The sequence below is a fragment of the Lynx canadensis genome, chromosome A2 (assembly GCF_007474595.2).
Source record: "Lynx canadensis isolate LIC74 chromosome A2, mLynCan4.pri.v2, whole genome shotgun sequence".
Taxonomy (NCBI): Eukaryota; Metazoa; Chordata; class Mammalia; order Carnivora; family Felidae; genus Lynx; species Lynx canadensis.
Genome location: NC_044304.2, coordinates 56,925,928 through 56,938,116, shown reverse-complemented (window position 1 = coordinate 56,938,116; position 12,189 = coordinate 56,925,928). Strand labels below are relative to the sequence as shown.

The 12,189-nt window shown below is 50.2% G+C and overlaps 1 protein-coding gene across 1 annotated transcript in view; it reads left to right on the top strand.

Annotated features, from left to right (window-relative positions):
* Positions 1 to 11,061, top strand: part of RAB43 (RAB43, member RAS oncogene family) — a 30,324-nt gene extending 19,263 nt beyond the window's left edge. The window contains exons 2-3 of the mRNA XM_030307522.1: positions 5,882 to 6,065; positions 9,580 to 11,061. Coding sequence (XP_030163382.1) covers positions 5,882 to 6,065; positions 9,580 to 9,830 — 435 coding nt within the window. The 3' untranslated portion in view covers positions 9,831 to 11,061. The remainder of the gene's footprint in view (positions 1 to 5,881; positions 6,066 to 9,579) is intronic.
* Positions 11,062 to 12,189: the final 1,128 nt, after the last annotated feature.

The following is a 12,189-nucleotide window of genomic DNA, read 5'->3' as shown; positions in this document are numbered from 1 at the left end:
CAGCACACGTTAAATGAACAAGTGGTTGGCCCATGCCCACAGCCCAGTAGGTTTTCCTTTGGGCATTTCATGTATCCTACCTTTTGCATTAAATCTCCTTTGTGTATATTAAAAACACTAGCCAAAAATTGTAAATAGCTACGCAAATGTTGTTAAATGGCTGCATTTATCCAGCACCTTCTCTGTGTTAGGCATTGTGCACACTGAATCTGTCATGTGGTCCTTACTGGACCTTTTTTTTTTTTTTCTTTTTTCTTTCTTTTTTTTTTTTTGGAACAGATGAGAAACTGAATTCAGTTGTAGCCCAGAGATAACCGTGCTGGAAAGTGACGGAGTCGGGTCGGTCGGACCCCAAGAGCGCTGACACTGCTCTTTTCCTTCCCTTCCTCTAATGTGGGAGAGGATGAGAATATTGCCAGTCATGGGAAGGACCTACTTTCCAGAAATACCTCCTCCATTGCCACCCAAATTTCACCAATTGGTTGACCCAGATACCTTGACCTGTAGCTATTTTGTTGGCTTTTAATTTAGTTTTTATTTTTATCAGAGTTGTACTTGTGTATGGTTGAAAGAGTCATCTGGTTCAACAAGGCGCGGTACAGAAAGGTCTCCTGATACGGCCACCCGCAGCCTCTGGGGGTAACCCCTTCGAGCTCTTTTCAGTTGATGGGGTTTTTCTATTTATTTTGCTTACATTGCTACCTGCCTCCGCCTCCCCCAGTTACACACGTAGTCTGTTGACTTCTGACTTCAGAAGGTGAGAGTTAACTAACTCTCAGTGCCTCCCCAGCCCCCATCACACACGTACACACTCCGCATCCTCCCAGTAGAGTGGTGTGGCGATATTGATTAGATCAGCAGTATGTTCCTTTCAGCACTGTTCTCAGAACGTATTCTGAATTTGTTCCTTTCTCCCCACCTTCGCTGTGGTAACCACAGGGTGCTCACCACCCTGGTCCAACCGCTGTCTTTCACCTGGATGATGGCCCTTGCCTCCTAACTGGTCTCCCCATTTCTGTCCTGGATCTCTTTTGATCTCTTCTCCGGGTGGCAGTCAGAGCGATCCTGTTAGAAAGTAAATCTGATCGCCTCTAAACTCCCACGGTTTCCCACCTTCACTTAGAGTGAAGGCCAAAAGTTCTTGCTGTGGTCTGGAAGCCACTGTGTGATCTGGTCCCCCCTCCCCGCCCCGGTCATCGCTGACTACTCTCTCCCTTTGTATTCTGTGCCAAACGCACCCATTGTCTTGCTTGCTTTGTCTCTGCTTCAGGGCCTTTGCACTTGTTCTCTCTCCCCGAAATACTTCTCTCCCAGACATCTGCACTGGTAGCTAACTTTCTCCAGATCTTTATGAACAATGAGGTCTTGTGTGGTTGTCCTGTCTAAATCTCCATTCCTCGCCTTGCCTCATAATTTCTTTCCTTCCTCATTTTTTCCCATCTGATCACTAGCTACCATACTTACTATTTTTATTATTTAGTTTATAATTGATAGTATTTATATTATAGATATTTATGTATAAATAAATATATTTTATAATAATTATAAACCCTTATTACTTATGATCTTACTTAGCATTTGTCTCCTGCACCAAACTGTAAGCTTGAGGACAGCAAAACGCATCTGTTTGGTTGGCCCCGGTATCTCTAGTATTTTCTTATTGAAATGGTTGAAGGGGGGCGCCTGGGTGGCTCAGTCGGTTGAGCGTCCGACTTCAGCTCAGGTCATGATCTTACGGTTTGTGAGTTCGAGCTCCGTGTCAGGCTCTGGGCCAACAGCTTGGAGCCTGGAGCCTGCTTCAAGTTCTGTGTCTCCCCCCTCTCTCTGCCCCTCCCTGCTCTTGCTCACACTCTGCTTTCTCTCTCTCTCAAAAATAAATAAACATTAAAAAAAATTGTTTTTAAAGAAATTGTTGAAGGAATTGTTCAACTAAGGGTGATGATTATATTACTAAGAGTTGTTCACTGATCTTTCGTTGGCCACGTCCCACCAGTTCTTCCTGGAAGGACTATCATCTTGGGTTTGCTTACGTGTCTGTGTTTTTACCATTAATTCATCTCTGCAAGTAGGGGAGATCCTAACTGGGATAGCTGTCCTCCCTATCTGTCCAACATACCGTAAACCCTGCCTCTCAGTATATGACCTTCCCTCAGTTCTGTCTTCTTGAAGAAATCTCTCTCAGAGCTTTCTTGATTTCTATTTTAGGTTTTTGTTTGTTTGTTTTTGTGGTGAGAGTACTACTCTATAAGAATTCCATTTTTGAAATTTCCTGAGACTTACTTGAGGCCCAGTGTATGTATATGGTTTATCTTGGTGAATATGCTGGGTCCACTTGAAAAAAAAAGGGGCAGTTCTGCCGTGTTCGGTGTGGTGTTCTGGAAATACCAATTTGATCAATAGTGTGGTTTAGATGTTCTTTACCCAACACTGATTTTTTTTCTCTGTTTATTCTATCAATTCCTGAGAGAGAGGTATTAAATCTCCAACGATAGTTGTGGATTTGTTTCTCCCTTTAGTTTTATCAGTTTTAACTTCATGGGATTTAAAACTCTGTAATTAGGTAGATACATACGTAATATCATTATTTTGAGAGGGGGTTGGGGAGTAAGTCTGAGTGGGAGAGGCACAGAGGGGTGGGGGGGAGAGAGAATCCCAAGCAGGCTTTACACTCTGTGCGGAGCCCAACATGGGGCTCGATCCCACATTGTGAGATCATGACCTGAGCCGATACCAAGAGATGCTTAACTGATTGAGCCACCCACGTGCCCCAAAGTGTCTCTTTATCTCTTGCAATTCTTGGTCTGGAAGCCTTTGATATTACTGTAACTGTCATTCATATACTTTCTTACCCTCACTTCTTATATGTATTTTATTATATGTTTCGTTTTTTTATAGGCTACCTATTTGTGTCTTTATATTTAAGGTGCCTCTCGTTGGGCTCTATGCTGACAGCACAGAGCCTGCTTGGGATTCTCGCTCTCCCTCTCTCTCTGCCCCTCCCCTGCTTGCACACCTCCCTCTCTCTCTCAAAATAAATTAAAAAAAAAAAATTTTTTTTTAAAATACCAGTTTATTTCCTCTACTGACTTGCTGTTTCTCTTACTAGTTGATATAGGGCCAATGATAAGTTAGGGCGTCCTTAACTTATAAAGTCTCTGTACAGTTTTGTATCACTTCATATGTTAGAACTGGCACTGAACCCTTCTCATTTTTCACTTCACATCTGACACCGCACAAGTGTAGTCACCTTACAACAGGATGATTTCATGTATCTGCTTTCCTTTTTTGTGTCTGCTGTTATTGTCCTACTTTTTTATTTCTTACACATTAGAAATCCCACTTTACAGTCCTTATTTATCGTTTTCTGGTCAGTTGTCTTATAAGGAAATTACAAGAAACAATAATTTTTTTACTGTTTATTTTTGAGAGAGACAGAGATAGAGCGTGAACAGGGAGGGGCAGAGAGAGGGGGAGACACAGAATCCGAGGCAGGCTCCAGGCTCCGAGCCGTCAGCACAGAGCCTGACGTGGGGCTTGAACCCGTGAACCATGAGATCATGACCTGAGCTGAAGTCGGACGCTTAACGGACTAAGCCACCCTGGCACCCCTAGGCATTTTTCATTGGATATCTAATGCCATATGGATTTTTATGAAACTTTAACCTTAATACCTGTTTTCTTTTCTTTCTTTTTTTTCTTTCTGGAAGCTTTTAGCACTTTCCCCTACCCCATTGTGGAATTCTCACACAGTGTGTTGGGGGGGAGTCTGTTTTCTTCCATTGTGTGTTATGTTCAGTGGGCCCTTTAAACTCTCAGAGGGAGTTTTCTTGAAGTCTTTCTTTGATTTCCTCCCCTTGATTTTACTGTTCTTTTTCTTTTTTTTTCAGTCTTTTTTTTTTTTTTAATTTTTTAACGTTTATTTTTGAGAGAGAGACCGAGCATGAGCAGGGGAGGAGCAGAGAGAGAAGGAGACACAGAATCCGGAGCAGGCTCCAGGCTCTGAGGGCTTAGCACAGAGCCCGACACGGGGCTCAAACTCAAACCATGAGATCATGACCTGAGCCAAAGTCCAATGCTCAACGGACTGAGCCACCAGGCGCCCCACTGTTCTTTTCCTTCTGAAATGCTTACTATCCCGATATTAGACCTCTTAGGCTGGCTCTACAGTTTTTGCCCTCTTACTCTTCTTATTTCTTCTTATTTCTTTGTATTTCTTTATTTTGGAGGGATTTCTTCAACTTTATCTTCCAGCCCTTAGGTTGTATTTTTCACTGATATATTTTTAATAGTCAAAAGCTCTTTTTTTTCCCTGAATACTCCCACAACTTAAAAAAAATAGTATTCTATTATTGTTTTGTGGATCTTTTCCTATCTCTGAAAATACCGATGTTTGTTTTTGATAAACAAAAATTTGCTTCTGCCTAGCTTTTGTTTCATCCAGGTCACTTTTTTTTTCTGTGTTTGTCCTTTGTCTTTTGTGTCATGCGCTCTCTCTGGGGTATGGGGATGAGTTTCTTGGTCAACTGGATTCCAGATTTGTGTATTGCCAGACTTCATGCCTTTCGCTTCCCCCCCCCCCCCCCCCCCCATCATGCGTAAGCAAGCAGATACCTGATTTCCTTGGAACCTTTCATAGTTGAGTAAATAGGAGGTCTTGGGACAGGAGGGTCTCATTTGGCATGTTGTGGCTGAGTTTGTTAACTCTTGAACTTCTCTCTGTGGGGCCGAGGGAAGAGGTGCTCACCTCCATGGTACCAGGGCCTGAAGCCCTGCCCTCAGGAACAGTCTGAGGCCTCTGGGGTTTTTCCCTACCCCGGATGGACTAGGGGGCCTCCCAATACGTTTAGAACTAGATAAAGAGGCCCCCAGAATGCTTGTGCAGCAAAGGAAAATGGATGGACCCAGAGCTTGGTGGAGACCCAAGGCTCGTGTTCATCTTCAGAGAGCCCCAAGAACCTGTGATCTGTGGAGCAGAGAAGGCAAGTCCTGAGCCCCCAAGAGCCCTGCCATCTGCCTCCTCAGATGCCTGCCTGCAGTCCATCTCTCCCAGTTGCAGAGCTGGTGACCTCCACCCAGAGTGCACAGCCTCCCAGCCCTGGCACAGTGAAGGTCCAAGGTCTACCCCGGGTTCAGGCCCTCCCCCTGCCCTATCTGGGAATGCCAGACTATTGCTTCTCCAGAAACTAGGGAAGCTCCCGGTACACAGGCACCTCTTGTCCATGGCCAGGGTGCAGGAAGGCTTGGCAGTGGGCACTGATGGGTGTTAGTTAAGTGAAAACATGGGCAAGGAAAGACCCCAAGTTCCTTGCCTTTGGCCAAGCTGGGCCAGCAGGTGATAAAGGCCCCGCCAGAGGACTCCATCCACTGCTTCCCCCAGGCCGTCACTGCCACCAGGCATCACTGAGGCAGAAGTAGAGAACCCTAATGCTGGAGGAGCTTTCCACGTGGCTGGGTGTAGTAGTGTGTTTACGGGCCCAGAGAGGGGAAGGCACAGGACATGCACACACAGCCAGCATCATAGCATACCAGAACCAGCTCGCCGGACCGTGAGCTGCTGGAGCTCTTCTGGTTCAGTGTCCCAACAGCAGAGAGCCCAGCCTTAGGGGAGCCCTGGGCACTCTAGAGAGCAGAGGTGAGGGCTCCCCACCTTCCTTTGCATCCTCCTGCCCCCCTCAAAGCTGGGCCACTGAGTTGTCTTGTAAGGGATCAGGGGTCTTCTCTGTCCACCTTCTAGCCCCTCTTGCATGATTCCCGCCAAGGTGTGGGCTGGTGGCCTGCCCAGTGGAACCAGCGCTTTGGGCATGGGTCTGTGGGATTGCCCTCCCTATCCCCCGTGCTTCGCCACACCACCAGGTTCACGGGAGGCCCCCTATTTCTTTAGCTGCAGATCTGGGACACAGCTGGCCAGGAGCGATTCCGCACCATCACCCAGAGCTATTACCGCAGTGCCAACGGGGCCATCCTGGCTTACGACATCACCAAGAGGAGCACCTTTCTGTCCGTGCCTCACTGGATCGAGGACGTGAGGAAGTATGCGGGCTCCAACATTGTGCAGCTGCTGATCGGTGAGCTGAGGGGAACAGGGCCAGGGCCAGCAGGGTTCCTTGGGGCCACGGTTCTGTCTCTCCGTCTTAGTGTCTTTCTCCTTTAAAAAAAAAATTGTTTTTAATGTTTATTTATTTTTGAGAGAGAAAGAAACAGAGCACGAATGGGGGAGGGGCAGAGAGAGAAGGAGACACAGAATCTGAAGCAGCCTCCAGGCTCCGAGCTGTCAGCACAGAGCCCAACACGGGGCTCGAACCCACGGACCTGTGAGATCATGACCTGAGCCGAAGTTGGACGCTTAACCGACTGAGCCACCCAGGGGCCCCTCATCTTTCTCCTTTTTAAACAAAGGGCAGGTGGAGTGCAGAGAGAGGCTGAGCTTGAACGGTGATCTTGCAAATTCTGATCCTGCCAGTCACTTACAAAGTCATATTCAAAACTGGAATTGGAGGGCTAGGGAGAAAGGAGCGAACATTTGCTTTTTACTTCCCGCATATCCCCACCATGGTCAGCCCTGGTTAAACCTTCACGTGTGTCTCTGGATTCAGTTCCCATAACCTTGGCTACTGGCTCCTCCTGGTTTGGCAGGGCTAGAGCCGAAGCTCAGAAAAGTGGAGTAACTTGTCCCAGTTTGCGCACCCTGTGAGCCTATAGATCCGAAACTGGGGTCCTGCTGGTGGTGCCTTGGTGACATGCTGTCCCCCCACACCGCAGAGCAGCGCTTCTCAAACCTTTGCGCTCCGAAGGTTTGTTAAAGCACAGATGCCAGGCGTCGGGTCTGACTCAGGAGGGCTGGGTGGGGCCCATGAATGTGCATTTCTCACAAGTTCCCAGGTGACGCAGGTGACGTCCATGTTGGCGGCCCAGAGACCCCACACTGAGAACCACTGTTGCAGAGAGAGGCTCTTACTTCCATTTTCCCTTTTCCTCCTACATAAACTCCCCAGACCTGGGCTCAAGCGCTTTGGACCATTTCTGTGGTCCCCAGGGTCCTCATTCCAACAGTCAGGCAGATTCTTCTTCCTTTTTTTTTTCTTTTTTTTTTTTTTTGAGAGAGAGAGAGAGAGAGAGAGTGAGAGAGCACACGCACATGCACACAACCGGGGAGGGGCAGAGGGAGAGAGAGAATCTTAATTTTTTTAAGTTTATCTACTTATTTATTTAGAGAGAGAGAATCTTAAATTTTATTTTGAGAGAGAGAGAGAGAGCACACCTGCACGCACAAGTGGAGGAGGGGCAGAGAGAAAGGGAGAGAGTGAGAATTGCCAGCAGGCTCCGCACTGTCAGCAAAGAGCCCGATGCGGGGTTTGAACCCACAAACCATGAGATCATGACCTGAGCCGAAGTGAAGAGCTGGACGCTTAACCGACTGAGCCACCCAGGCGCCCCAATTTTGTTCTCGTTTTTTAGAGGCAGATTCTTCTAAGATGAGATTGTACAGATGGGGCTGCACATAGCTCCACCTGGGGAAAGGGCGGTGCTTGGTTCCCTGTCTGGCCTCGGATATGGGAGCGCTCAATGGAGCTGGGCTCCCCCACCAGGAATGGGGTTCTCCTTACCCGGCCTGACACTTCCCTTTTATCCAGAACATTCAAAATAAAACATTCTGGGGCTCCTGGGGGGCTCAGTCGGTTAAGCATCCAACTTTGGCTCAGGTCATGATCTCACAGTTCGAGGGTTTAAGCCCCGCCTAGGGCTCTGTGCTGATGGCTCAGAGCCTGGAGCCTGCTTGGGAGTCTGTGTCTCCTTCTCTCTCTGCCCTTCCCCCACTCACATTCTGTGTCTCTGTCTCTCCAAAATGAATAAACGTTAAAAAAAATAAAAAATAAAATAAAACATTCTATCATAGAGCATTTTATACAAGTATAAAAATAGAATAGTGCACTGAACCCCACATACCCAGTACCCAGCTTCAGCAATGAGCCATTCATGGCCAGTTTCCTCTCTACCCTCATCCCTTCCCCTCCCTTGTCTTACTTTGGAACAAATCCCAACACCAAACTATTTCATTTATCAATATTCCAGCATAAATCTATAAAAGGTACAAACACTTTAATAAAAAGTACATAACAGTACCATTTTCACATCCACAAAATATTGATATTTTCTTCTTCTTATTATTATTATGTAGTTTATTTTTTGAGAGAGAGAGCAGGGGAGGGGCAGAGAGAGAGGGAGAGAGAGAGAAGCCCAAAAAGGCTCTGTACTGTCAGCCCAGAGCCCAATGCAGGATTCGAACTCACGAACCACAAGATCATGACCTGAGCCAAAATCAAGAGTCAGATGCTTAATCAACTGAGCCACCTAGGCACCCCCCCCATATTGATATTTTCTTAATATAATCAAATGGCTGATGAGTGCTCAGATTTATAATTGCTAATAAATATCACATGTACTTGTTTTTCTTCTTTTTGTTGAAATCAGGATCCAAACGAGTTCCACACATTGAAATTAGTTGCTGTAGCATTTAAGGTTACCGAAGACAGTCTTGATTTTTATAGGTGGTTATCTATTTTTTTTTAATGTTTATTCATTTTTGAGAGACAGAGCATGAGTGGGGGAGGAGCAGAGAGAGAGGGAGACACAGAACCCGAAGCAGGCCCCGGACACTGAGCTGTCAGCACAGAGCCCGATGCGGGGCTCAAACCCATGGACTGTGAGATCATGACCTGAGCCGAAGTCGGACGCTCAACCGACTGAGCCACCCAGGGGCCCCGCGGTTATCTTTTTTTTTGTGTTCTCCCTATAACCACATTACAAAAGTCAACTGCTTAGAGACTTAAAAAAAAATTCTTCTAGAAATTGGGTCAAGGAGCAGTTGACCAGATTATTTAGAACATAATGACACAGCTGACACCTTGTAGGAGCAACCAGAGGTGCGCTCTCAGGTCAGGCGGTAGGCTGTGCTCTTACTATCAGCAAAGCAAAATAATCAAAGTCCCCATCTTCCAGGCAATGAAAGAATTCCAGATGAGAATAGGAGAGCCTAAATAATAAGCATAACGAAATTGTAGCCAAGGAAACAATTGGCAGTGCGAGACTTCCTTGTTGGCGTCCCCTTGTAGGGAGCGTCTGCCAAGTGCCCGTTGCTTTCAGGTTCACTGTATCATCTGATCCCTCCTGTGCTGAAGGTGGCATCACAGATGGGGAAACCGAGACCCAGGGATGAAGTGACTTCCCCAAGGGTCACGCAGCAGGCGAAAAGGAGCTGAAGTTTCCTGCAGCTCTAAGGTTCTTTTCACCAAAGTTGAGTGCTCCGATGTGTCAGGAAGAAGCCATAAAAGACACCAGCCTCTGGCAAAGATAAAAAAGAGAAACAAAAGGAGGGACTAAAGGCTGGACTAAGAGCCTTAAAATAAAAGAAGGTCTTTTTTCTTCCCCCAAAAAGATGGAGGGCCACACCAGAAGGTATTCGTTGGTGGCTGGCCGAGCGCGGTGGGCGGCTTGACGTGTCTCAGCTTGGCCCCGCCGGGTGGGACAGGGCGGGCTGGCACCCGTGGGCCTCACCAAGCTGCACCTGGCCTTTCCCTACAGGGAACAAGTCGGACCTCGGCGAGCTCCGGGAGGTCCCGCTGGCCGAGGCACAGAGCCTGGCAGAGCACTATGACATCCTGTGTGCCATCGAGACGTCGGCCAAGGACTCGAGCAACGTGGAGGAGGCCTTCGTGAGGGTGGCCACGGAGCTGGTCATGCGGCACGGTGGCCCTCTGCTCAGTGAGAAGGGCACCGACCACATCCAGCTGGATAGCAAGGACGTCGGAGAGAGCTGGGGCTGCGGCTGCTGACCGGGGTGCAGGGCAGGCAGGCAGGGTCCTCCCCACCTCCTCTCTCTGGCCTGCCAGGCCCACCCCTCCAGAGCTGGCCCTCCACGGTGCCGGTGACCCTAGAGCAGCTGGATAAAGCCCTGGAATTCTCCATTCCGTGGCCTGGGTGCTTGATGGGAAAGCTACCCTCGATGAAGGAAGCAGTGGGGTACCTTCTGAGGGAGACCTGTTGGCCTGTGGGGCGTGGGGCCCCACCTGCCAGCCAGTGGCCGTCCCCTCTGTGTTCTTCACAGTCCAGGACTGGCCCAGGCCTGCCGGTGTGGATCCCAGCAGGAGAGGGGCTGGGATGTGCCTCCCTTGCTGCACACGTACTGGGTCTGACCATTTCACACCTTGAGTCTTGCTGCAGCTGAGGCGGCAGGGGTGTGGCTGGTGCCTTGGGTTCTTTCAGGTCACTCCAGGGCCTCTGTACCGAGTGAGAGCAACCCGCCCAGCAGACTCGGTTCCTGAGCACAGCCCCAGGGAAGCCCCAGCTCCTTCCAGGACGGGAACTTCCTTCCTTTCTTCACTGCCAGCTCGAAGCTCACAGACAGCTTGGGGCTTGGCCTGCTGCCTTAGCAAGACCTCTCAAGTTTTCTGGTTTTCCGTGTAGCTTCTTGTTTTCGTCTGCACAAGTATGGGGTCATGGCCCACAGCCCAGCGGGGACCGTCTGCTGGCCTGGGGCCCAAAGTGTGGCCACTCAGGTTGCAAAACCAGCTGATTCCTTCAGCACTGACTCTCAGAACTTGGGGGTTGGGGGAATGAGGTGGGAATGTGGACACTTAAGGGAAAAGTAAACGCTTGCATCCCTGAGGCTACGGTCTGAGAGGGACCCTCAGGGCACTTAGTCTTAGCTGTGCAGAAGCCCTTCCTGCCACGTTCAGAGTGACAGCTCCCTAACTGCTTCCAGTCTAGCTTCTGGTTTCTCAAACCAAAAAGGCGATGCCCCGGCAGTCCTGGGTCCGGCTCTTCTATCCTGGGCCTTACCAGCCTCAACGTGTGCAGGGTGCTGAGGTTAGAAGGCGGGTGGGGGCTGGGACCACTGGGGCTGCACTCGGCGGGTAGCTCAGAGGGTCACAGGGATTGAGCTGGGGGAGGCAGTGATCTCCCTTTACCACCCGGACCCCCTATGTCAGCCCAGTCTAGCCCCTTAGGGCCCCTCAGTGGAGGGCCCCGGGAAATAAACTGCTGTCAGAGCCGTGGGCAAGGTCACATCGTGGAGGTGCAGCCCAGAGCCTTGCGGGGCCCAGGCGGTGCTCCAGCCGACTTCCCTTGCCTTCCACTTCCTGCACTTTGGTCTGCACCGTCCCACCCCTTCTCATAGGCAGGCCTGACCGCAGAGTGAGAAGCCAGACCCACGGCATTCTGTGGGCTTGGGCATGGAAGGCTTCCCTGGCTGAGACCGAGACCAGCAGGGCTGATGACTCCGTTTCAGGCAGGCATGTCTGAGCCCGGTTCTGGAAGGGAAGGATGTTGGCCTGGTTGGGCCAAGAGCTGCTGAGCAGGGTCCTGTGCTGAGGGCAGCGGGCCCACTGGTGGCCGTGGTGGGGTGGGAGCTGGGAGCAAGAAGGCCACTTGGCTTCCTTCCTCAGTGGCCTTGTCAGTGAGATGGGGTGAGCGGGGCCTGGGGCCCAGCTGCTGGCAGGGAGAGCTGGTGTCTGCCAGGCCCCTCCATTGCAGTGCCTGGGCTCTTCCTCCAAAGTAGAAAGTGCCTGTCACTGAGATACATTCAGACCATGGCCTCTAAGGGCTGATCTTGGGGCAGAGCTAAGCTGTCTACCAGGGCCCAAGCTGGAAGAGCGATCTCATGAAGCCTGACCTTCCAGAGGCCTGCTGCTTTGGGGGGCGGTGGCGGGAACGCGGGGGATCTTGGAGCACAGGTCTGGGCCTGCACCCCCATTGTTGACTTGCAGCCACAGTTCCAGCTGAGCATAGGTGCGGGCCCTTGCCGTTGTTACCTGCTGCCCCTCCTCTGCCTCAGTGCTGGGATGGCTTTGGCAAGGTGGGGAGACCTTTCATTTCCTCTCTATGAGCCATCTCCTTCCTCCTCCAGACCCCTGGGATGGAGACCTGAAACTTTGCAAGGGCCTGGCTGAGAGGGGGCAGGGAGCAGCTGGCCCAGCCTGGACCAGGGAGGTTTCCTCACTGGCAGCCTCTTGGCTCACCCAGCAACACCCCCCAACACGATTCTCTTCTCCCTTCAGAGTCCCGAGGTGTCTGAAACGTGGGCTGATTGGTCTCTGGCCATCCCTCCTTCAGGCACCACAGCCAATAGGGTCTAGCCGGGACCCTCCCTCTCCCCTCCCCACCACAGTGCTGGGATCCCGCCTCCATACTTCC